This window comes from Girardinichthys multiradiatus, chromosome 5 (assembly GCF_021462225.1).
Source record: "Girardinichthys multiradiatus isolate DD_20200921_A chromosome 5, DD_fGirMul_XY1, whole genome shotgun sequence".
NCBI classification, from domain to species: Eukaryota; Metazoa; Chordata; class Actinopteri; order Cyprinodontiformes; family Goodeidae; genus Girardinichthys; species Girardinichthys multiradiatus.
Genome location: NC_061798.1, coordinates 29108786 through 29136230, shown reverse-complemented (window position 1 = coordinate 29136230; position 27445 = coordinate 29108786). Strand labels below are relative to the sequence as shown.

Here is a 27445-nt window from a genome sequence, read left to right as displayed (position 1 = left end):
TACCGTTTGAGTCTGGACCTTTGACAGCTTTGACGAAAATTCAGGTTTAAATTTTTAAGCTGTGTCTTTCGAACTGGCAGTTTCATTTGCGGTTTAAAGGTCAGAAACTCTGTTAAGAGAAGAATTTTCTTTGGCCAAATCTCATGCCTCAACATTGCGATCCTGTAGGTTTCTGATGCATTAAAGTTAAATCTCCAGGTTTTTTAGTTGCCATGAACTGGATTTACGCTGTGCTGGATGAGTGGATTTCACTTTAGAAGAGTGAGTGTCTTGGTATTTAGGTTTTTGAGACCACTTTCTTTTCACGTGGAGTTGCTGTCCAGATTTAGCTCTGCCAGTTGTCAGGGAGACATTCTTGAACTCAGTAAACTCCTCTGTTATTTCTCATGCCCTTTTCACTCAGAAACATTCATAATTGCTAGTTTACATTGCCTTGGAACACACAGAAAACCTGGTTTTGTATTTAGGCTCTTCTGTCATGATGTTGGCTTTTTGTTTGCAATGTGTTGACAGGTGTGTTTCATTTTTTTAACAAATACATCATCAATAATGCTAAAGATCATTGCGGATATCATTTTACAACCTTCCTTTGACATTGATCCTTGTCCACGTGATGAGAAGAAATCAATCTTTATTTCCTCTTCCTGTGAGTTTGAAAACAGCACAAACTGGAGTACTTTTTATGAGGGACATCAAGGTAACAGTGTTTCCTTCTGGAAGCCTTGCAGGAAGTGTACGTAACTAATGATTAACCAAACGGACAGAGGAGAGTGACGTCTCAGAGATCATCCGTATCCTACGTGATGATGTCATATCTCGAAAACGGCAGTTTCATTTTGAAATATTTGACTTGTATTTGTTTTTTAATGTTTTGGGTAGATGCAGCTCATAAAATGGTAACTGAGAAAATTTCAAATTCAAACATTTAATTTCAGCCTAAATGTTTCCACCTCATCTTATTCCTATTGTTAACTGTTATTTATTATTTTTACATAAATCCAATTAATAATTTATGTTTAACTCTCTATGGTTTAGGTACAGTTAAATTGGTGAGACGTCCTTCTGTGTGACATTTATGTTAAGTGTTTGGGTTTCTTGGAAACACAGATACGCCTTCATCTGTTAACAAACAGTATCTTGCACTTTAATTACACTATAAATGTCTTGTGATCTTTGTCTAATCAGGCTGCAGTATGGATTTCATGGTGCGCTGCAGTCGTGAGCCCATGCACATTGTGTTATCTGTTCACTACAACATATTGCAGACCAACTGTTGGGTCATTTTGCGCTACTAACTGATGAGGGTAAAATATTTATTCCATAACAATGTGAGGCTCTTGGCTCATTTTAAGAGCTAGGTAAAACCACGGTGATATAATTAGAACATTTTAAAGAACTTTGCTGATTAAAGTTGTTTTTTTATTCATATCTCTCAGATCTAAGAGTTAATCTAAGAGTTTATTTAAAGCCGCATATCTTCATATCCCATTAAAAAACAATGTAAATCATCTTTAAATGGGTTTTCGGCACTGATTAAGCTGATAATTACAGTTAATGTCAACACGATGCAAATGTCCCTTACTTCATTAATATTTTCAAGTCTAATTTATGCTTCAAAATTTCACAAGTTTCTTATTTTGTGTTGTGTAGTTTCTTAGCTCACCTTTCAGACCTCAGAAATCATGAAACTCCTCAGTTAAACAGAACATACTTCTTGTTGTTTGAAGGCCAACAGGATAAACGGTGGTACATGCTGGAGTTTGTCTGGATTCCAGCGGATTTAAAGCTCAGCTGTAACTGCTATTGTTCAACCTCAGGTTTGTTTTATATTTTGAAAACAAAAAGGAAAACAAAGTCAAATTAAGCCTGATTTTCTGTTCAGTATAGTTGGCTTTTCTGCTTTCTGAATGACCTCGGTCACATCCAGTTATGTGAAAAAGTTTTTGCCCCCTGACAGATTTCTCCTGAGTAAATACAAAAGCAGTTTTCAAGTGATAATCTATTTATTAGGGGAAAAGAGCTTTCCAAACCAACCTGGCCATGTGAAAGGAGGTCTCAAAATAAACCCAGAACTACACCTAACCCATCAGACCTCACTGCTACCAAAGTCAGGATCAGTGTTTATGATTCAGCACTATAAAGAGACTGGGCAAAAATGTCATCAATGGGAGACTTCCTAGAGGAAAACAGATGAAGACCAAAAATAACACAAAAGACTGTTTCCCAACAAACATGTCTTGATGACCCTTGTGAAAATATTCTGTTGAATGACGAGACAAAAGTGGGATTTTTTTGAAGGTGTGCATCATCTTCACTTAGCGTAAACAAACAGTGCTTCAATAAAAGAACATCATGCTGACAGTGAAACATAATGGTGGTGGGTTGATTGACTGTGGTTTCATCACTGTAAATAAAGAAACCATGAAACTTGCTATCCACCAGCGATATCGTCAAGGAGAATATCTGGCCATCAGTTTGTAAAGCTCAAGCACACTTATGGTTGTGGAGCCAAAAAGTGATTCTGATTGGCTATGGTTGGTTTTGGAGTGGCCTAGTCAAAGCCTGTTCTCGAATTTGATTGAGATCCTGTGGCATGACCTTAAACAGACTTTTCCTGCTAATAAAAAATCCTCTACAGCGATGTTTAAAACGTATTAATAGTTATTTCAAGTCCTTGATGGGAGATGATGAAGAGTGGCTCAACCAGTTATTAGGTTTAGGAGGCAATTAGCCTGACATTCTTTCCCTTTTAATTACTGAAATCATTTGAATTTTATTTTTTGTATTTACTTGTATTTACTTGTTTTTCTGATTTAAAAAAAAATCTTATCTATATTTTATGTAGACACACTTTTAAACAGTACTTGAGATTAATGTAAGGCTTCTGTAAAAGCTGCTTTTGTTTTCTGGTATACCTTTTAATAACAGTTTTAATGAGCTTTAATGCTGTTCCTTTCTAAGACAGTTTTTTTTATGGATTTACCTTTAATATTATGGAAAAATATGGCAATCAATATTCAGACATTGGCTTCTGAATTTAAATCACCTTAAAGTGTATCAGATATTTTGGACAGTTGATGCCATTTTTATGAAGCAACATAGTGTATACCTAATGTTGACTGATGCCAATGCTGGCTCAGTTCAGCACTTGGTACCATGATCACCCTGTTTTTTATGTTTTAGTGGAGTCTCCTTTTTCCTTGCAACCATCTAGATGTCTTTTTGCACGTCTATGGACGGATGATGTGTTCAGGTGCACCCTCGCTGTCAATACTGCACAGAATGCATGACATAGAACACTGTGTTACACAAAGTGAATGTATGAATAACTATTTGTGAATAGATGTTATCATCTAATTTTTCTGGCTTGTTTTGATAAACGGCCTCATAAAAATGCCTTTTTTAAACGTTTGGTCTAGTGGGGTAATTTATCACCAGTTAGTATTTTACCTTCAGTGAAACCTCGATAATCAAGGAGGGTTTCGTATTGGTGAGTGCAGCCAACAGGTAGTCCTTTAAAACTTGTAAAGTTTAAATGTTTTTGGGCATAGAGTCTTATTAAACTGAGAATCACAATTTTCACAAAATGAAATGAACTCTGTCATTCTACTCTTAATAGTAAAAGAAACTCGTTGAAGTATTGTCTTTGTTTTAGACATTTTAAATCTCTTACTATAAATAGTAGAAAGTGAACAATATAGTATTTGTGTAATAAAAAGCATTAGGAGTGCTTAATATATCTCAGTGTCACTGCGCAACATGCATATCATGAGGGACTGCTTAGACTACAATAAATGTTAGGTAATTTTTTAAGTACCTTGCATTCAGGATATCTGTGCCTGAAATATGTTTGGTGACACTTTTTGTATAATGCAGCATAAAATGCTTTAAAAGATGTGGTAAGGTGGTGAATTCACTAGGAAACTACAAGTTGCTTCAATGCCAAAACAACAGGCCTGAAGCCATTTTTTAATAGATCCTTGTTCTTCACATGGAAACTGGGTTGCCGCTTTAAAAGCAGGAATTTATATTTCAAGTCTTCTTACTGCAGTTGTTCCATGATAAGGGAAAATGCTTGTTAGCTTCTGATCGAAGTGAAGACATCTCACTTCATCTTGTTCACTTTCCCTGTGTGATGGATCAATAAACAGGCATATACAGTACATACATCTCTTTCAGATCTGGCTCTTCTGTATCAAATTGTGAGTTTGGCTAATTATTTTTTTGTAAAGTTCGCTATTGTTTGGCTACAGAGTAATTTAAGGTCTAATCAGACTCTTGAAAAAGTCTCCGTCTTGGTAAATGGATGAGAATCCTGTGCCATCTTTGACAATTGCTGCTTGTTACTTTGTTAAACCTTACATTAGTGGCACTAGTTCGGCTTGTGACCCTTTGCAAACAAAGTAGTACGTAGCTGTACTCTTTAGTTGTGCATTGGGAAACTAAGGTCTATACCACTACACTACAAGATGTCAGCCTTAATTTTATTTCATTTATTATTGTGATTTTTACTTGTTATAATAATATGCTATATTTACAGAATAAGAAACGTTCAGGAAAAATAAAGAGAGTCTTGTAGCAGAAATTTCTTTCCTTTTAATTTGACCCAGTTCTTGAATGGAAGCTTTAATAAACAGGCTTACAAAACGGGGGAATGTTGGAAGAAAGGTAATACTAAACATTATTTTTATCAGGTGAAACACTAAAGGTTTTCATGAACTTTCACTGAAAAATTATGAGTTTTATTTCAATATTTTTAAATTCTTGTAAAACCCCAATTCCAATGACACTAGAACATTGTGTAAAATGTAAATAAAAACAGAATATGAGGTTTTGCACATTCCCAGTCTATTCCCAGTCGGTCCTGTCCCAGGTTGTTTGGAACGTGTTGCAAGCATCAAATTAAAATGAGTAAATATTTGCCAAAAAACAATAATGTTTATCAGTTTGAACATTAAATATCATGTTTTTTTAGTTTATTATATTGCACATAGGTTGCAAATTAATGTATTCAGTTTATATTTACATTTTACACAACATCTGAACTTCATTGGAATTGGGGTTGTATACTCTGCTTTAAAAAGTGTGGTGTGCATTTATATTTATCCCCTTTACTTTGATATCCTTTGATAAAATGTAGTTCATTGCTATCAGAAGTTAATTAATTAGTAAAGAAAGTCCACCTGTGTGTAGTTTAATCTCATTATAAATCCAGCTGCTCTGTGAAAGCTGCAGACCTTTGTTAGAGAACATTAGTTAAAGACCAGTACCATGAAGATCAAACAACAAAGCAGACAGGTCAGGGAGAAAGTTGTGGAGACGTTTAAAGCAAATTTAGGTTATATATCTGACTGAGCTTTGTTCAATCCATCATCTGAAAATGGAAAGTGTGGCATGAGTGTAGACCTACCAACTCTACTTGCAGCTGCGATTGCAGAGTAAGGTGGTACGGACTCACGTAGGCAGAGCATGAAACATCACGTTTCATGTTTTTATTTAGAAAAAAAGGTTGCCTGGCATCAGTCTTTACTAATACGCCCTAATTTATGTTGGCCACATATAATCCTAAGAAACAACCTTCACGTTTGTGGTTGTCACATGACTTATCTTGTAAATTCTCGTAAGTAAAAGAGATAACTGAAAGAGAGTGATTTGATTCATCATCATAAACCTAAGAAGACTTGTCAGGGAACTTGGGGCGAGGTTCGTCTCTGGAGCAACGTATCATCTGTAGTCAGGCAGAGGTCAAGAGAGTGTGAACAAGGCTAATGATGAGCAGCTGCTGGGTAAATGAGATAAATGAGGGGGCTGATAAATGTATTTGTATGAAGTGAAATCTTTACAAAGGTATTAAAATGAACATTTTGTAGATTTCAGTAGTCTGAAGATCCATATAAACTACCTCAATTTTCCAGTTACTGAACACCATTTAGATTTAGCTTCAAACTCAATCATCATTTATAGGTTTGAGGTCAGAGTTTGATGACCTTTCTGGCTCTAAGAGATTGAAGTAAATAGTTTTCCCAGCAGGCAGACTGCGTGTTAATTTTCAGTGAGGGTGATGGTGGATAGAAAGTGAATAAAAAGTCCCATCTCCCCCTGAAAATCCATGAATGCACGCGTCCTCCTTCCCCTCCCCCTCCCGGCTGTGTCTCTTTCAGCGTCCTGTGTGCCTTGTCTCACGTACACACCCTCCTGGAAGGGCATTGTTTGCACAGAGTACCAACCTCTGCTGCTCCAGTCCACACTCCAAGGTCAGCGACAGGCTTCTCTGCTTGTGTTTTACAGGTTCAGCTCTGATATGACTTCAAACCAGCGTCCCGAACCTTCAGCCATTCTTACTATCTCATATGTGATTTGTGTAATGAAATGAAATGTCACACCAAGCCCCATTGTGGGATATGCTTTTGAAATTACCCGACGGCATTTAAGTCTGTTTTTCTGTTGCCGGTTTTTAGGGTTGCTGCACTAATCTTCTCTGGAGCTCCATTATGTTCTGCTTGAGAGATGTCCAAGCTGATTACTCAGCTGACTATTTCTCCTGGCGTGCTGCCTAGCAGGGTAAAAAGGCTAGTAACTTATATCACTTCCTCTCACCCTTAAGGGACTGACAGTTTAGCTTCTCATTTAGCTATATGTTTATTGAATCATCGGTGGGTGTGATCAGCCACTAAATAAAAGCTGGCATTGTGTTGATGTGAAAAGATTAGACATCATCTGTTGTGTTCCCCTCGGGGATCAATAAAGTATCTTTGAATTGAATTGAATTGAATTAGGATATTTCATCCCCAAAGTCTCTTTGTTTTCACTTCCTTGTGGATGTCCGTGAGAAGCTCTGCTGTCATTTCAAACGTCCACACAGTTGCTAAATAAAAGATCAGTCTGATGGGGGTAAATACAACAGCATAAATCTATGTGTAGCGTCAGTTACCGAGCCTCTCTCAGGAGAAACAGTATTAATGGTGAAGTGTTGGCCAAAAACCACAACATTCGGCTGATTGAAAGCATGTACAGAGGAAGCAAGGAGTGACGAAGCAAAACGAGCCTCTGCAGGAGAGGCTGATGCTGATAAGTAATGATACAAGGGATTAAATACTGTCAAATCAAGCAGGTGTATAAAATGCACACAACTACATTTGAGATGCCATGCATATGCATGTGTCTGTGCTTGCATTGTATGTACCCTGACAGCCTTGTGGCACCTGCTTTAATTAGGCCTTTAGCCTCTGGCCTGCATGTTTTATTGACTGCAATAACTGGGTCGAGCTATCAAGTGTCCTTTTGTTACCATGCTGGGCAAAGTTTCAGGTCTTTATGTCACTTCAGTTAATAAGAAGCATCGTTTTAATAATAAAACACGACTGTGTTCTCAGCTGTTTAAACTGGATGAGAATAAAGGGGTTACCTGTCCAAAAGGTGGGCCCAGTTTAGGTGCTAGTATGTAATTCTCATTACTTTGAGTAGAAACATTACAGAGTATTACTGAATCTATGTGAAATTAAAAACAAATAAAACATGGATAGGCATGGACATTCAGTTTTATTTAAAACAGAAAAGCAACACTTTTTTACTACCGTGGCCAAAATAATATAACAATTTGAATATTACAGTTATAATTATGTTTATATGTAACATTTATTTATTGATATTTTAATTTTAATTAAGTCTTTCTGCATGGAGTTTCCATGTTCTCCCCGTGCATGCGTGGGTTCTCACCGGGTACTCCGGCTTCCTCCCACAGTCCAAAGACATGCCTGTTAGGTTAACTCTAAATTGTCCTTAGGTGTATGAATGAGTGTGTGCATGGTTGTTTGTGTGTTGCCCTGCGATGGACTGGCGACCTGTCCAGGGTGTACCATGCCTCTCGCCCATAGACTGCTGGAGATAGGCACCAGCCCCCCCGCGACCCACTATGGAATAAGCGGTAGAAAATGCCTGACTGACTGACTGATTTTAATTAAGTAACTTAAGCAAAAAAATATAGAATAAACACTTAGATGTGTGTTTATAGGAATTTCTTGCCATTCTTTCAGCAGAGTATCTGTGTGGTCATCTCGGCTCCAATTCATCCTGAAAGTGTTTTGTTGGGTTGAGGTCAGGACTCTGTGTCGGCTGGTCAAAATTTTCTATACCAAACTTGCTCATTCATTTCTTTAAGGATCTTGCTTTGTGCACCAATTCACAGTCAAGTATTAACAGGAAGCGGCCACCCCTAAATTAATCCCACGAAGTTGGAAGTTCTGAAAACTGCTCCACAGCATAATCCCTTCTACATAAACTTTTCTCTGTCACAATGTAGGCAGACAAGTGTCGTGCTCCTTGCAACTGCCAAACCCAGACTCATCCTTTGGATTGCCAGACAGAGAGGACTGATTTGTCACTCCAGAGAACATGTCTCCACTTCTCTAGAGTCTGTTGACGGAGTGCTTTATACCGCTGTATCTGACGCTGTGCATTGTACTTTGTGATCTAAGGCTTGGATGCAGCTGCTTGGGCATAGAAACCCAGTTCATGAAGCTCTCTACATATTGTTAAGTTAATCTGAAGGCCACATGAAGTTTGGAGGTGTGTAGTCATTGATTCTGCAGAGAATTAGTGATCTCTGTGCACTATGAGCTTCAGCAGCTGCTGACCCTGCTCTGATTATACACGTTTTGGCTGTTACTGTCATTTCTAATCACTTCCACTTTATTATATTACCACTAACATTTGACTTTGGAATAATTGGCAACTCAATTTGATGACTGGAGTAATTGTACTGGTTCATCTTATCACGTGGACGGGCCCCCAGATGGTGAACGTATGAAGTTTTCTTTTTGGCATCAGAATGTCGCAATTTATTTCCAAAATATTGAATGTTACCTTTACAGAGAAACAAGGCTTTGACATGGATTGTAGACATTTTGTGACAAATGTTAAGGGGCTAAACTCTGTACAACTAAAGAGAACTACTTCAGTCATTCCAGTACTCTCTCTGGCATCTGCTTAAAAGGACTTTAAACCGTAGTAGCAGCATAAGGGGAAATTTGAGCAATTTAGAAAACAAAGCTAAATAAAGCCTGTCCATGGCTAGAACAGTTTAGTTTTTAACAGCAACTGTAACAAAGTGAGGGTTTATACAAGATGAGATCTAGAGATCTAGGTTATTTAAAGACTGAGCTGAAAGTTATTATTCTCAAAATGGTTTAAAGTTAATTTACATTATATGGTTTGTGTAAAAACTGCATAAAAAGAAGAAAAGTAGACAAGAAAGTAGACAAGTCATTAATGAAACTAAAATAATTCTACAAATATCTGACTCTGTTTCATTCTGTAGTCCATTAGCCATAATCCACACCTTACTGGTGTTTAAATTTACAGATGAGCCAAGAGATTGGCCAGTGATCGGAATCGCCCAGTTTTCCCTTGATCGCCCCTAGTTGGCTCTAAATCAACACAGAACATGCACTTTAATTCCCTTTTATTGAGTTTGATTATGGTGTGGGATATATGCAAACAAAATGGGGAACAGAGAGATATTTTCTGTCATATTCAAATCTACAAACTCTATCAAAGAATCCCAACATTTGTTTTTACTTTTCTACCGGTTATTGTCCTCCAGAAAAAAAAAAGGATCAGATGGTCAAAGTCAGAATCAACAGATCTAAAAGAAAACCAATCATTGGTATCGGCTAGAAAAACCCTTATTGCTGCATCTCTAATTAACTTTCAGTTTTGTATCTATCAAACTGTGTTCTTACTGGAATTTCTTAAACATCCAGATAGAGAAATGGGAGATTCGTCTTTGAGTGAGGAGGTACTAAACTGGTTCCTAGCCTAGTTGTCCATAATGTGTAGACCCAACAAAGGCACAGCCTTTGAGTTTAGGAGTCTTGTTATTCCTGAGGGATTTATAGTTCAGTTATGTAGCTTGAGCACAAACATTAATTTGAAGGTGGTCAGATACTGAACTGAACACAAAAAGCTGCCAAACCTAAAAGAGAAAAAGCAACAATTTAAACCCTTCACAAAGCCTAAATACATATCAGATGGATAAACTTTTCAAATATTACAACAAATTCTGGATCCATGGAATCAAAATAAAAAGAGTCAAGGGGTGACTCAAGACTTTGGCATTGCATTGCTTATATAAACAGAAACTTTTTAAAAATTAAATTAGGTATTTTTATTTTACTGTAATATCAAAAACACAATAAAAAGCTCTGAGTCCAGCTAACATCTATAACTAATGTAGCCTCCTGCTTCAGTATGTAGGACCCTCAGATGAGATCTTGACTTCTCTAATGCTCTATGTAGATTCAGGAAGCAATTGTTTTCTGTATCATTCATGCGCCATCCTCCACCCCTGGCTTTGCATGGTGTCTATAGTGGTAAAATGCTCTGTTATTTAACCTGATCTCTGTTGCTCCAGGTTGTTGTAACTCTACCTTTGTGGCCCTAAACACACTGAGTCGAGGCATTGCTTTAATAGCAAAGGACTCTTCAGTCCAATGAAAGGTTTGATGTCCAGAGAGGCTTGAATCAGAATCACAACCAAAATACTTTTTTAATCGCCAGAGGATATTAAATAAATTACAGTTCAGATCACATGAGAAATATAACATATCAAGAAATACTCGAGAAATATAAAGAATAAATGTAGTTATATTCAATTATCAAGCACAGCGTTTATAAGAACCAAACTACAGTAATTTCTCTGCAACAGCTGAATCAGAGACTGCCATGTACTGTAGTTCAACTTTATGATGGTCAAACCAGTTATTACCTTTTAATTTGTTAGCTGTTAATGTGAAAGATACTTACAATTAAAACTAACATGAGACAAAAAATACATTCTGTGTTTAATACGTTATGTGCAGCTTTTTGTGGAGCTGTTTGTTTTTTAAAGTAACAACAGCAAGTAAAATGTGATGCTGTATAGATGTAAAAGAGCTAATTGTCTTCTGTGATAGAAAAGTTATAGATCAGTTTGTATGAAATGTGTTTATATGGTTTTACACGAGATCAAACAAAACTCAAAACGATTATCAAAAGTCGGCTGTCTTTGAAGAGAATCCAAGTCCAGTGTCTAGATTCATTCAAATAACTCCTGAATCTTTCTAATCATTCATCTATGATCTGTTTCTTTCTTCTTGTCTAGGCTTCCTCTGCAGGTTCTCGAGGCTCCAATGACCTTCATAGTCTCTAAGCAACCAACGAGGCACCCAGCTCTAAGCTCCTGTTCACCCTGAACCTTCCACCCCGAGGCAAGCTGTCCCAGCCTGCACCCTCTCCTTCTTCAGCTCCTTCAGCTTGTCTTTCTCCTCCCTCCTGGCATCCACAGGCCCATCTGGACTCCCAGTCAACCCTCTACCCCAATGAGGGGCAGGGGGATGAACCGGGAGGCCCGGATGTGGATCCCCAGCCTCTTCGGCATTCTACACCAAGGAATGTCCGTGACTCGGGGCAGCAGTCCCGCCATGATGCATCTACTATAACAGGTACACCAATTTATGTTTAAAGGCTTGATGATTGTACATACAGTCATGACCAAACATTTAGTCATTCATTGTATGTTTAGATTTATGTACATGTCTCTATAGGATAACTAGGAAAAAATGTATAAGTTTAAAGGTAATTTTGTAATATATACCAAATTTATGTAAAGAGTTAGTATTTACTGTATAACCTTTGTTATAACTTCTGCAATTCGCTCTGACATTCTGGATATTATCTTTGGGGTATGATGGTGACCCATTCTTGTCTCATTGCTTGGAGTTTATCACAATTCTCTCTGTTCCCCCGCCTCGATTTGGACCTACTGGACTCCACTCGGCTTCCGTTAAAGTTTTTTCCGTACTGGTACCTACTTTTTTGCTCCCTGCTCCTGAGCAGGTCCGACCGGGGCTGAGTTGGGACTACGTGACGTGAACAGACTGCTGTTCACTGATTGGCCATGGGAGGAGGAGAAATAAGAAGGTTTTTGAGGATTCTGTGTAGAGAACAGTTATTAAAACTCAAGAGCGACTACAATAATATTAATGACCACAATGGCCTCAGCGGGTCATACTGAAATAACATTTTACTATTTACAAATTATAAATCATGCCTGAGAGCTGAAAGAAAAGAAAACGCACACATCAGGCAGCTTGCTGTAATTTATAGCATCCTAAATCAGCTGATCAGACATAAAATCAGCTGATCAGACGCACATACAGTACAGACCAAAGGTTTGGACACACCTCATTCAAAGAGTTATTTTCATGACTATGAATATTGTAGCTTCACACTGAAGGCATCAAAACTATGAATTAACACATGTGGAATTATATACTGAACAAAAAAGTGTGAAACAACTGAAAATATGTCTTATATTCAAGGTTCTTCAAAGTAGCCACCTTTTGCTTTGATTACTGCTCCTCACACTCTTGGTATTCTGTTGATGAGCTTCAAGAGGTAGTCACCTGAAATGGTTTTCCAACAGTCTTGAAGGAGTTCCCAGAGATGTTTAGCACTTGTTGGCCCTTTTGCCTTCACTCTGCGGTCCATCTCCTGGAAGTTGTCGTGATCCAATCCCATTCATGGTTGTGTTTTTGGGATGAACTGTGAGTAAGTCCAGTCTCTTGGATGAAAAGCAACTCTCACTATCCACACACTGATTGTATTGGCTGACACCTCAGTGGTGGGGCAACTGTTTTCTTCTCTGAACTAATGATTTTTCCAGTGGTCCCAAACAATTAGAAGGATCATTCATCAGTGAAAACATCTTGCCTCAGCTTTCTGGTCTTCACCATTGTACTTCCTGCAGAATTTAATTTTGTCTTTGAGGTGCTTCTTAATCAGAATGGGCTTCTTTGTTGTTATTCATGTCACAAGAAAGATAGCATTGAGGCAATGAGTCCAATACTCCTTTCCTCATTGGGCAAAGAGATAGGTCATACTTGCCTGCTGCTGATTTTAAATAAGCTCTGCACAGGTAACACAATTCTGTACTGAATACTCAAGTCCATTCTGAAATGGTTCTGGAGTTTGTTTTACACTCTTGAATGTCCTGAAACTTACTTCAGTCCATCAATCCTGTCTGGACGATTTGAAAAACCGTTCTCTCTGTTGAAGTATCCTTAACCTAATATGTGAGGCCATTTTTGATGAAACATGACAATTATTGCTTACTTTCCTTTGGGTGTAACCACTGCTAACCCAAGTAGACATGGTTTCAAGCTCATCGCCCACTCTTTAGTAGCACCAAGTCTGCTAATGAGATTCATAGTTCTTCATCTTTAATCTTTTATTTCTTTCACCTCTGCTAATGATCCTGAAATTAAGTGACGGTGAAATGTGGTTTTAGTTTAATCTTATGCAGCTAATACAGCTCTTTGCATTACAATAATATGCATTTAATCATTCTCCACTGAATTGTTCACACAAAAGCATGAACATTTACAAAATGGAACATATTTGTTACTGCACACGCTGCCAAAACTTGACTGTAGAAAAAATAATAATGGAGCTCATTGAATTTCTACATGTACCACTAGAAGGCAGTATGACATTGTGAGTGACAGATCCCCTTTGCTGTGTCTACTTATATTTCGCTTTCTTTTTCTTCCTTCTTCTTCCTTCATTCCTAATCAATGATGAATCACCTAAACCTTTGGCACGTTCAGACCTCTGCTCAGACCTGCCGGAGTTGGAGATAGTGAGTCTGCTGTCAGAAGGTCAGCCCAAGTACACTCTTCGAGCAAACACGGTGTTTGGATATGACAATGACGACTGGCTGCACACCCCTCTGGTGCCACATGAGGTCGTACTGGGACTCACATATGAACAGATCGAAGAGACCTTCAAATATTTCTGTGAGTACTGTTCTTTGTATCTATTGTGAGACAGCAAGCAAGTGATATCTCGGGAATTGTTAAAACAAGGTCCTTTAACATCTAAAGTCAAACATTCAGATAATCTCTTTTTTCAGCTGGTATTTTCCCCCAAAACATTTTATTGCAGAGTTGGAAAAATCACTTTAATTTAATTTGCTAAAAGCTTTTGGTCAGGTTATCTGTGGTAATCTGCAGGGTTTCATAATATGAATCACTAATGATAAAAAATGATGCAGCCTGTCCCTGCTATTGTTTCAAAGAGTTTCTTTCTTTATTTGTAGTATTTATTATTAGAAATCAGTCTAATGCACTGATCAAAATATTAGCTTCGATAGTTGAATTATCATATATGAAGAAAAACATTTATAAACTAAATCTCATTCATGCCGTATTTTTGTTTTCTTTTTTCAATTCACCTCTGTGAAATATCAGTAAAACAATTAAAACTCATAATGCTTTGAAAATGTGTTTCCGTTATACAGATTTATTCTCTTTTTGCTTTTTAGTCAAACTTAAATGTTTCAGTTCGTCAAACTAATTTTAATATCTGAGAAATATAACCTGATTAAATACAAGATTTAGTTTTCAAATGAAGATTTCATTTGATAATTGGAAAAAGCTTAAACCACCCTGGCCCCTATGTGAAAAACTAACCCCATCCCCTCTTTGTCAATCCATGAATTTAACTTTTTTCTTGAAAAGTTAAATTCATGGTTTGAGAAAGCTGAGGTCAGTTTCTCTAGCCATAGAGATAGAGTGATAGAGTTAGTAAGCTGATAAACACAGACAAGTGTAAAATAAGACACAAGTGAACCAAGTAAGTTTGACTTGCAAGGGTGAGACAGTCCTCTGCCAGAACAGCGACTTCCTTCTCACAAAGGGAGAAATCCTTGTACCAACCTTTTATTTACAACTCACATTCCTACAAGCATATAGCGGGAATTGGTTCAGCCAATTCTTACAGAGATTTCAACCTAAAAGCGTAGTCATTCCCATATATGGTATAAGCTTGTCATGTCCAGAGATTGATCCACTCCAGGCCGCATTCCTTAACCTTCCACAAACACTTTTTCTCACTAAAAAAAGCAATCACAGGAATCATCTTAACTATAGTAGAACTTCAGACATAAACATGATTTAACTAAACAATGATAACTTATATACATTTTCCCAACACCAAGCCTGATTATTGATATAAAGAAAAGACCTAAATAGAACATGTCTGAAACATGAAGCATGCTAATAAATCTTAACAAGCAAAGCATCATGACCCAAAATTGGGAAAGTTAAGAACAGATGAGAAACGAAAGTCATTTACATCTATCCGTCTGGAAATATTCACAAAGCGATTTTCCTTGGTCCTATCTCTTTGAGAGCCATTATCCACAAATGGAAACCTGGTCCACAAATCAGGACCTGGACCTGAAAGACTTTAGATAGATGAATAGATTAATTCTGCCTTCTACCAGAAAATCCTGAAGGACGATGTCCAGCTATCAGTTTTTGATGTTGACCTCAAGCATGTTTGGGTTATGCAGCAGGACAATGATGTGATGCATATAACCAAGTCTACCTCTGAATTGGTTAAAAAAAGATTTTGGAATGACCTAGTCAAAGTCTGGCCTTAAACTGAATTGAGATCCTATGTCATGACCTTAACCACGCCATTCATGCTCAAAAGCCCTTCATTATGACTGATATAAAACAATTTGCAAAACAAATGCAAAACTGCTTTCATAGCGACATTAAAGGCTAATGGCCAGTCATAATAAATGCTTGATGGTAGCTGAGACACAACCTGTTTTCAGGTTTCAGGAGCAGTTTCCTCTTTCAAAGGGCCAGGCTTGTTTGGGTAGCATTTTGCTCTTAATAAATGAAATCATCATTATGAAAACTTCTTTAATAATTAGTTAGGTTATCTTTGTCTGATACTAAAGTTTATTTTTTGATCTGAAACATTAAGTGGGACAACAAAGAAGAAACTGAATACATCCTTTGGGTGTTAAATACTTTTTTACAGCTCTGTGTTTGAAGTCTGGTAATTCTTCACTGCTTAATCAATGCATTCAAGGTTTAATTTGATAAAGCTTGGCTCATATAAACCAACCTGCAGTCTTATTGTTAACCTATTAATTATTAATTGGAACATATTTATTCAAGTACCTCCTTGAACCGTCACCTTAACGTGGTGGAGGGGTTTGAGTGCTCAAATGATCCTAGAGGCTATGTTGTCTGGGGCCTAAATGCCCCTGGTAGGGTCTCCCATGGCAAACAGGTTCTAGGTGATGGGTCAGACAAAGAATGGTTCAAGAACCCCTCATGAAGAACACAATATCGAGGCACGTGACGTCGCCCGGTACGGCGGAGCCGGGGTCCCACCCTGGAGCCAGGCCTGGGGTCGGGACTCGTCGGAGAGCGCCTGGTGGCCGGGTTGCTCCTCGCGGGACCCGGCCGGGCCAAGCCCGAACGAGAGACGCGAGGCCATCCTCCAGTGGGCCCACCACCTGCAGGGGGAACCGTGAGGGACCGGTGCAAAGAGGATTGGGTGGCGGACGAAGGTGGAGACCTCAACGGCCCGATCCCCGGATGCTTAGGCTGGCTCTAGGGACGTGGAATGTCACCTCGCTGGGGGGGAAGGAGTCTGAGCTTGTGCGGGAGGTCGAGAGATATCGACTAGAAATAGTCGGGCTCGCCTCCACGCACAGCGTGGGCTCTGGAACCCATCTCCTTGAGAGGGGTTGGACTCTCTTCTACTCTGGAGTGGCCCACGGGGAGAGGCGGCGGGCTGGTGTGGGTTTGCTTGTTGCCCCCCAGCTCAGCCGTCTCGTGTTGGGGTTTACCCCAGTGGATGAGAGGGTTGTATCCCTGCGCCTTCGGGTTGGGGAGAGGTCTCTGACTATCATTTCAGCCTACGGGCCGAGTGGTAGTGCAGAGTACCCTGCCTTCTTGGCGTCCCTGTCGGGGGTGCTGGATAGTGCCCCTCCCGGGGACTCCATTATTCTGCTGGGGGACTTCAACGCCCACGTGGGGAACGACAGTGACACCTGGAGAGGCGTGATCGGGAGGAATGGCCTCCCCGATCTGAATCCGAGTGGTGTTTTGTTATTGGACTTCTGCGCTAGTCACGGATTGTCCATAACGAACACCATGTTCAAACATAAGGGTGTCCATCAGTGCACTTGGCACCAGGACAACCTAGGCAGGAGGTCGATGATCGACTTTGTTGTCGTATCATCAGACCTTCGGCCGCATGTTTTGGACACTCGGGTGAAGAGAGGGGCTGAGCTGTCCACTGATCATCACCTGGTGGTGAGTTGGATCCGCTGGAGGAGGAGAAAGCCGGACAGACTCGGCAGGCCCAAGCGCATAGTGAGGGTCTGCTGGGAACGCCTGGCGGAGCCCTCGGCCAGGGATGTATTCAACTCCCACCTCCGGGAGAGCTTCGACCAGATCCCGGGGGATGTTGGAGACATAGACTCAGAGTGGACCATGTTCTCTGCATCTATTGTCGATGCTGCTGCCCATAGCTGCGGCCGTAAGGTCTGCGGTGCCTGTCGTGGCGGCAATCCCAGAACCCGGTGGTGGACACCGGCAGTAAGGGATGCTGTTAAGCTGAAGAAGGAGTCCTATCGGCTGTGGTTGGCTTGTGGGACTCCTGAGGCGGCTGACGGGTACCGTGAGGCCAAGCGTGCTGCGGCCCGGGCTGTGGCAGAGGCAAAAACTCGGGCCTGGGAAGAGTTCGGTGAGGCCATGGAGAAGGACTACCGGTTGGCCTCGAAGCGATTCTGGCAAACCGTCCGACGCCTCAGGAGGGGGAAGCAGTGCTCTGCCAACACTGTTTATAGTGGGGGCGGGAGACTGCTGACCTCGACTGAGGACATTATCGGGCGGTGGAAGGAGTACTTCGAGGATCTCCTCAATCCTGCCATCACGCATTCCGTGGTGGAAACAGAGGCTGGGGACTCGGGGTTGGACTCTTTCATCACCCAGGCTGAAGTCACCGAGGTGGTTAAAAAGCTCCGCGGTGGCAAGGCTTCGGGGGTGGATGAGATCCGCCCTGAGTACCTCAAGTCTCTGGATGTTGTAGGGCTGTCATGGTTGACACGCCTCTTCAACATTGCGTGGCGGTCGGGGACAGTGCCTCTGGACTGGCAGACTGGGGTGGTGGTCCCCCTTTATAAGAAGGGGGACCGGAGGGTGTGTTCCAACTACAGGGGGATCACACTCCTCAGCCTCCCTGGTAAGGCCTACGCCAGGGTATTGGAGAGGAGAGTCCGACCGATAGTCGAACCTCGGCTTCAGGAGGAACAGTGTGGTTTTCGTCCCAGCCGTGGAACACTGGACCAGCTCTATACCCTCTACAGGGTGCTCGAGGGTTCATGGGAGTTTGCCCAACCGGTTCACATGTGTTTTGTGGACCTGGAGAAGGCATTCGACTGTGTCCCTCGTGATGCCCTGTGGGGGGTGCTCCAGGAGTATGGAATCGGGGGCCCTTTATTAGGGGCCATCCGGTCCCTGTACGAGCGGAGCAGGAGTTTGGTCCGCATTGCCGGCACTAAGTCGGACCTGTTCCCAGTGCATGTTGGACTCCGGCAGGGCTGCCCTTTGTCGCCGGTCCTGTTCATAACTTTTATGGACAGGATTTCTAGACGCAGCCAAGGGCCGGAGGGGGTCTGGTTTGGGGACCAGTGGATTTCGTCTCTTCTTTTTGCGGATGACGTGGTCCTGCTGGCCCCCTCTAGCCAAGACCTACAGCATGCGCTGTGGCGGTTCGCAGCCGAGTGTGAAGCGGCTGGGATGAGGATCAGCTCCTCCAAGTCCGAGGCCATGGTACTCGACCGGAAAAGGGTGGCTTGTCCTCTTCAGGTTGGAGGGGAGTTCCTGCCTCAAGTGGAGGAGTTTAAGTATCTCGGGGTCTTGTTCACGAGTGAGGGAAGAATGGAGCGGGAGATCGACAGACGGATCGGTGCAGCTGCCACAGTAATGGGGGCGCTGTGCCGGTCCATTGTGGTGAAGAGAGAGCTGAGCCGAAAAGCAAAGCTCTCAATTTACTGGTCGGTCTACGTTCCTACCCTCACCTATGGCCATGAACTTTGGGTCATGACCGAAAGAACGAGATCACGGATACAAGCGGCTGAAATGAGCTTCCTCCGTAGGGTGGCCGGGCACTCCCTTAGAGATAGGGTGAGGAGCTCGGCCATCCGGGAGGGGCTCGGAGTAGAGCCGCTGCTCCTCCACATCGAGAGGAGCCAGTTGAGGTGGCTCGGGCATCTATACCGGATGCCTCCTGGACGCCTTCCTCGGGAGGTGTTCCAGGCACGTCCCACCGGGAGGAGGCCCAGGGGACGGCCCAGGACATGCTGGAGGGACTATGTCTCTCGGCTGGCCTGGGAACGCCTTGGGCTCCCCCTGGAGGAACTGGAGGAGGTGTCTGGAGAGAGGGACGTCTGGGCGTCTCTGCTGAGTCTGCTGCCCCCGCGACCCGGTCCTGGATAAGCGGAAGACGACGAACGAACATATTTATTCTGTCCCTACCAGGTCCAGTTTTATTTTTTACATCCTGCTTTAAAACAGTTACAAGTGCAGGTTCCTATGGATTAAACGGGTCGTTTCACTGATTAGATTTAAAGCTCCCTGTTGCAGAAGAAATTAGTACTTTTACTTTTAACATAACAGTGATGTTCATGATGGGTTAATAAGTTAAAAACCATAGCTTTTCTCAGGCTCCGTTTACCTCATAGTAACATCTGTCCTGAATGATCAGATCTAATTTACCTGGATTACATGCAAATAAACAGTGGTTATGTCACAAAGTGGGCTGTTAATAGGTCTGCTGATGTTTCTGTAACATACAAATACATTCAGTTAGCTGAGCTGCAATATCCTACAGAGGTTAACTCGGTTTGGATTCTTATTTGGGCCGTGACCTCAAGCTGAACCTAACCATGTAGCTTACAGGTGTGGTGAATGAGGAAAGGGAAAACTAGTATTCTGGGAAGAAGTCTAGCATCAACACACAGGCTCTGAACATAAATAAACCCAAATCTGTGGAGAATTTTTAACTGACTTCTTCAAAGTGAATAATGCCGGGGCGGCGCCCGGTTTTAAGGGTTCGTCCTGTACCTGGTGGGTTGCTGGTTCAAACCTCCCAGTGTAGTTTGAGATAGAGAACTAACTCCCGTGTTTTGTTGCGGACTCTACGAAAGCCCACAAGTCCCAGACTTTCTGGACATACACCTCTAGGTTAAGGGCTTCATTTCGAAGTGATTGATGTCAAATACCATCAAGCCAATTACCCTACTGTGCCTTTGCCACTGTAAGCAGTTTATGCTGAAGACGAGCAGACTGTATCCCGCTCTCACATCAAATGACAGGGTTGGCATGCTGGCCGCTGCAGCACCTCAGAGACGGTTTATTTTTAGATTCGCTGGTTGTCTAGACTTTGTAGGGTGATGAAGGTATGTGCGCTGGAAGGTGAGGTGCAGAGGTTCTGCTTTCTATGTACATTTTAACAACCCAATATCCATTAGGCCATATATTTTTAAAATTATTTAATGAAAGACCCTTTCTTTTAAATAAAAGGACTTGATTTATACCAAGGGAAATATGCAAATACAATAGATCATATTTATATTTTAACCTGCTGACAGTGACTAATACATAATTTTCTAGATCCTTCTCAGTGACTTGACCCTTTTTGGGTGCCTTCTTTCAAACATTAGGGCCATAAATGTAAATATTAAGAGCTTATCAGAGTTGCAGCTTAGCCAGATTTTGTATAGGCTTTCAGCAAATCTGTTAATGTGAATTGATCAAGATTTATATGTTTTAGTAGGAAAACCGTCCACTAAAGAAAATTGGCTTATAGTGAGGATTTAGTGAGATTGTAGGGGTATGTCCTTTTAATACCAAACAGGCTGTACCAAGCCGCTGCCAAACCACATGTTGCCATCAGAAACAGGACAGACTAACCTGATTGATGCACACTGTGCCACACTGTGCTACTGTTGACATATGGTGGTGTTTGTCAGTTCTGTAGAGTCCTTTGGTATTCTATTTCCCTGTCGCTGTTTGTGATCTGCTTTTAGATTCAAACTACTAGGCACTGAAATGCTTTTGTCACACCTTTTTGTCTAACGGTTCATTTAGTCATGAACATGTATCGGTATTTGGTGTTTGTTTTTTCACTAGAGCAAACTTCTTGGTCAGTTACTGATTCTACTGTAGAATAAGGAAGTCCTAAAAAGTTCACTGCAGGCAAGCTTTTCTGAAGAGGGATGGTTTTGTTAAAAATACAACTTCAAGCAGAGATTAATAAATCAATCTAATATACATGCATTTGTCTTAAGAAAAGGGTCTCAATTTGAGAAAAAGTTTTCTGTAAAAACTTCAAAGGCATATTTTTTTTGTTTAACAAGTTTTCCTTGTTTGGGGATTGTATCACGATAGTAACACAGTTTTTCATATCTGGAATGGGGACATATATTGAAATTATCTCATACTCATACTTGTCATCTTCCGTTTCATCTGGGGCAGCAGACTCAGTAGAGACGCCCAGGCTTGCCTCTTCCCAAACACCTCCTTTAGCTTCTCCGGGGGGGAGCCCAAGGTGTGCCCTGACCAGCCGATAGGCATGGTCCCTCCATGCCTGGAACAGCTTCTAATGGAGGGGTCCAGAAGGCATCCGATACATATGCCCGACCCACCTCAACTGACTCCTCTCGATGTGGAGGAGCAGCTGCTTTACTCCGAGCTCCTCCCGGATGGCCATGCTCCTCACCTTATCTCTGAGGGAGTGTCAGGCCACCCTCACCCTCCGGAGGAATCTCATTTCAGCCGCTTGAATCCGGGATCTTGTTCTTTCTGTCATGACCCAAAGCTCATGCCCATAGGTAAGGGTAGGAACTTAGACCAATCAGAAAATTGAGAGCTTCGCTTTTTGGTTCAGCTCTCTTGTCACCACAATGGACCACCACAGCGTCCTCATTATCGCGGCAGCCACATGAATCTGTCTGTCAATCTTCCGCTCCAGTCTCCGCTCACTAGTGAACAAGTCCCCGAGATTACTTGAACTCCTCCACTTGAGGCAAGAACTGCCTTACAACCTGAAGAGGGCAAGCCACCCTTTTCCAATCGAGAACCACGGCCTTGAACTTGGAGGAGCTGATCATCGTCCCATCTGCTTCACACTCGGCTGCGAACTGCCCCAATGCATGCTGTAGGTCTTAGCTATCTGCACAAAGAAGAGACAAAATCCACTGATCCCCAAACTGGACCTCCTCCAGCCCTTGGCTTCACGTAGAAATCCGGTCTATGAAAGTTATGAACAGGACCGGTGACCCAGACCAACCCTGCCGGAGTGAAACATGAACCAGGAACAGGTCTGACTTAGTGCTGGCAATGCAGACCAAACTCCTGCTCTGCTCCTGACCGGATGGCCCCTAATAAAGGGCCCCCGACTCCGTACTCCTGGAGCACCCCCCACAGAGCACCACTAGGGACCTGGTCGAATGCCTTCTCCAGGTCCACAAAACACATGTGGACTGGTGGGGCAAAATCCCATGAACCCTCGAGTACCCTGCAGATGGTTTAGAGCTGATCCAGTGTTCCACGGCTGGGACAATAACCACACTGCTCCTCCAGAAGCTGAGGTTCAACGATCGGTCAGACTCTCCTCTCCAATGCCTTAGCCATAGGGCTTACCCGGGAGGCTGAGGGGTGTGATCCCCCTATAGTTGGAACACACCCTCGCCAGTCCAGAGGCACTGTCCCCAAACGCCACATAATGTTGAAGAAGCGTGTCAGCCACGACAGCCCCACAACATCCAGAGAGTTGAGGTACCCTGGACGGATCTCATCTACCTCCGAAGCCTTGCCACCGTGGAGCTTTTTAACCACCTCGGTGACTTACGTAAGCCTGGGTGATGAAACAGTCCAGCTCCGAGTTGCCACTCTCTGCTTCCACCAGGATGGCGTGACGGCAGGATTGAGAAGATCCTCGAAGTACTCCTTCCACTGCCTGATAATGTTCCTAGTTGAGGTTAGTAGTTCCCGACCCCCACTGTAAACAGTGTTGGCAAAGCACTGCTTCCTGCTCCTGAGGCATTGGATGGTATGCAAGAATCGCTTCAAGGCCAACCGGTAGTCCTTCTCCATGGCTCCTTGGAACTCCTCCCAGGCCAGAGTTTTTGACTCTGCCACAGCCCTGGCTGCAGCATGTTTGACCTCACGGTACCCGTCAGCTGCCTCAGGAGTCCCACAAGCCAACCACAGCTGATCGGACTCCTTCTTCAGTTTGACAGCATCCTTTGCTGCCGGTGTCCACCATCGGGTTCAGGCATTGCCATCGCGACAGGCACTGCAGACCTTGCGACCACTGCATCGACAATAGAGGTTGATGCTAGACCATTGCTTCACACCCCTCCAGGTGTCACTGTCATTTCCCACCTAGGCGTTGAAGTCTTCCAGCAGAACCACTGAGTCCCAGAGAGGGGCACTATTCAGCACCCCCGACAGGGACGCCAAGAAGACCGGGTACCTTGCACCACCGCTCGGCCCATAGGCGGAAACGACAGTCAGAGACCTCTCCCCGACCCAAAGGCAAAGGGATGCGATCCTCTCATCCACCGGGGTAAACCTTAAAGTAATTTTTTAGCCTTCTTTTAATTTTTTTTAATACACTGACATTTGAGTTCTTCACCTGAATAAAGGGTAAATAAAATAAGCTAACACTTCTGCCTTTGCTTTTATTGTATGTTTATTTTGAATCTTATGTGTGAAATAAAATTAGCCGGACTGCACTTCACTACAGTAATGTAGCTGTCAAAATGTTGTTCTGAGAGAATCATAGATCCTCTATGCGTTTCCTGCATAGAGGGTCTTTGGGGAAAGTAAGAATGCTCACTCCAAACTTTTCCGTCCAACCAATTCAACATGTTGCAATTAGAAAAGCCCTTTTTAGAAAACAATCTGTCTTGTGTTTACAATAGTAGCAGTCGCACAACAGTTGCAACAGTAGCAACTATGTATTGGTTTTGTTGGAGCCGGTGCATACACCAGCTTTGTTGCAGGCAGGTGCCTTAGAGCTGGAATAATTTATGTTTACTGTTAGAAAAGTAAAATTGCATCTAACAATCACATATTCAGGATTTTTTTAAGTGGAGTATAATACATCTCTCTCCACAGATTCTGCTGGGTGATTTGTTTTTAGGTTTTTAGGCAGACCTTTCTAATTAGCAGCCGTGTAGTTCATTGCAGCAACAAAGCTTTGAAACCTCTTCGAGAAATGAGTGTCAGATTTAACATCTCAAGTCAATCTCTACAAAATCTAATTAATTTAAATTATGTCACACCCATTCTATCAAACTTTATAGTCAAATAAACAAATTGAATTAATGAAAATACAATATGTTGTATAAAAGGAGAGGGCACAACGTCAACAACGATCCCTTTTCATTTGTGAACAGAGGTATGCAATGTTTTCTGAGTAAATCACAACCCTTATCATGCTGGGTGTTCTGCTTGTTTAGTTGGGAGTTGGCTGCAGGCGAAGCTTCTGATCTTTAACACATATTCACTGGTTATGTATTAAGTTTAGTAAAGGCACGTAGCTGCTCTGGGTGTTTTTCTTTGGATGCTGTGGACAAGGAAGCAAAACACCTTTCTAGTTTTCCCCTCACAAAGAAATACTATCGAGATCAGCTGTGTTGTTTGAACTTGTGCCAGTGAGGCAGATCAAAATAAATATTGATACATTTATAAATAATTTGTAAGCTTTATGTGACAATGTATTGAGTGAATGTCTAATAATTAAACTGTTTTGAAGATATAGCTGTGATTTTTTTTTTTATATGATTGGATTTCTGAAGTAACTTTAACAGAGAGCAGAAAAATAAGCAAGGCCCTATAACCATACATTCAAAGCATTATAGATGTGTTAATGCGCCAACACAATATAGAGAATAACTATGAAGTGGAAGGAATAATACATGTTTCAAAATGTTCTATAGATAAAAATCTAAAAGGTTTGGTGTACATTTCTATTCGTGGCTCATTTTAACTCAAGATATGTTTTTATCTAAACCATCATAGATCTGGCTGGGCTTCAGGGTTGTTGTCTTGCTGGTATTTGATCCTCCATTCCAGCCTATTTTACAGCCTCCAACAGGTTTTCATTCAGAATTACCCTGTTTTCACAGTTAAGGCACAAATTCTTCATACCCCTGGCAGATTTAGATTTTCATTCAGCCAAGAAGTTTGTTTGTTTCTCGGAGGTTGAAAGCTTAAATCCCAAACCATTTTTTAACCATATTTAGCTTCCTCCCCTGATTCTCTATTAGATTCAGGTCAGGTCTCAGGCTGGTCAACTCCAATATGTTAATATTACTACCAGTCAGAAGAAACTGGTTGGTAAAATTAATAAAAATACTTTTTTACGGTAAGGTAAGTTTATTTATATAGCGCTTTTCAGCGACGAGACACTCAAAGCGCTGTACATACAATTACAATACAATCACAAAGCAAATAAACAGATACAGACACATAAAATCAAATCAAATGATAAAATCAAACAACAGAGGTAATTTAAAAAAGTAAAATAAAATAAAATAAAGAGAATAGAATGATGGACAAGAAAATGAAAGGAAAATTGGACTGAAAACGCAACTGATCATGCCTAGATGGCACAGTCAAAGGCCACTCTAAACAAATACGTTTTGAATCTTGATTTAAAGCAACTTAGGGTTTTGGCGCTTTTACAGTTTTCTGGCAGTTTATTCCAGATTAGTGGAGCATAAAAACTAAAAGCTGCTTCTCCATGTTTGGTTCTGGTTCTGGGTCTGCAGAGTAGATTTGAGCCACAAGACCTGAGAGGTCTGGGTGGTTGATACACTGACAACAAGTCTGTAATGTATTTTGGTGCTAAGCTGTTCAGTGATTTATAAACTGAATGTATTTTAAAGTCTATTCTCTGAGCTACAGGGAGCCAGTGTAAGGACTTTAGAACCAGGGTGATGTGCTCCACTTTTAGTTCTAGTGAGGACGCGAGCAGCAACGTTCTGGATCAACTGCAGCTGTCTGATCGACTTTTTAGGCAGACCTGTGAAGACACCGTTGCAGTAATCAATTCTACTAAAGATGAACGCATGAATTAGTTTTTCAAGGTCCTGCTGAGACATTAGTCCTTTAATCCTGGAGATGTTCTTTAGGTGATAGAAGGACGACCTAGTTACTACCTTTATGTGCCTCTGAAGGTTCAGGTCTGAGTCCATCACTACACCCAGGTTTCGAGCCTGACTGGTGGTTTCTAGCTGTATTAACTGAAGCTGTGTGCTAACTTTTAAACGCTCTTCCTTTGATCCAAACATTATTACTTCAGTTTTGTTTTGATTCAGCTGAAGAAAATTTAGGCCCATCCATGCATTGATTTCTTCTAAGCATTTACCCAGCGATTGAATGGGTTCATGGTCACCTGGTGACATCGTAACGTATAGCTGTGTGTCGTCTTCATAGTTATGATAACTTACGTTGTTGTTTATTAAAATCTGAGTTAGAAAGTTTTCTAGGCGCTCTAATAAAATGGAGTGATCAACAGTGTCGAATGCTGCACTAAGGTCCAATAATACCAGCACCGTGGTTCTTTCACATTCTGCATTTATATGGATGTCATTGAACACCTTGACAAGAGCAGTCTCTGTACTGTGGTGAGCAGGAAGCCTGACTGGAAGACATCGAAGCGGTTGGTCGTTGTTAGGAAGTTGTTTAACTGTTGAAACACAGCTTTTTCAATAATCTTTCTGATGAAGGGGAGGTTTGATATAGGCCTGTAGTTCTGTAGTAGCAGCTTGTCCAAGTTGCTCTTTTTCAATAGAGGTTTGATAATTGCTGGTTTTAGGGCCTGGGGGAAAACACCTGACAAAAGGGACGTGTTTATTATTTGTGTTAAATCAGATGTTATTACAGGCAAAGCTTTCTTAAGGAAAGCTGTGGGTAAAAGATCGAGACAGCAGGAAGAAGAGCTTAGTTGCTGTACGATTTCTTCTAAGATTTTGCAGTTTATTTGGTGAAATTGGGAAATTTTGTCAAAATCAGTTCTAGTTGGAGACAACATTGGTACTGGGGTTGATGTGGATGTGCTGACTGTCTCTATGATCTTTTGGGTTTTTTCAGTAAAGAATTGAGCAAATTCATTGCAGGCCCTGGTAGAGTGGAGTTCAGATGCTACAGTTACAGGAGGGTTTGTTAACCTGTTGACCGTGGCAAATAATGCACGAGCATCGTTAATGTTTCTGCTGATGATCTCAGAAAAGAAAGATTCCTTGGCATTTTTCAGTTGTAGGTTATATCTGTATAGTCTCTTTTTATAGATGATATAGTGATCATGGAGTGCAGTCTTTTGCCACCTGCGTTCAGCTTTTAGACACTCCTTTTTTTCACTTCTGACTGGTAGAGCACTTCTCCACAGAGACATTTTCTTCCCAGAAACGACTTTCACTTTAACTGGAGCAATTGAATCAATGATGTCTGAGAATTTAGAATGAAAGTTATCTACCAGCTCATCTACAGTGTTACAGGGCAAAGTGGAGGTAGAA

General features: G+C 41.5%; 1 protein-coding gene across 1 annotated transcript in view; it reads left to right on the top strand.

The window, feature by feature from the left end:
• The first annotated feature begins 8552 nt into the window (after nt 1-8552).
• Nucleotides 8553-27445, top strand: part of hap1 (huntingtin associated protein 1) — a 39651-nt gene continuing 20758 nt past the window's right edge. The window contains exons 1-3 of the mRNA XM_047366760.1: nt 8553-8565; nt 11190-11480; nt 13647-13835. Of these exons, the coding sequence (XP_047222716.1) occupies nt 8553-8565; nt 11190-11480; nt 13647-13835 (493 nt within the window). The remainder of the gene's footprint in view (nt 8566-11189; nt 11481-13646; nt 13836-27445) is intronic.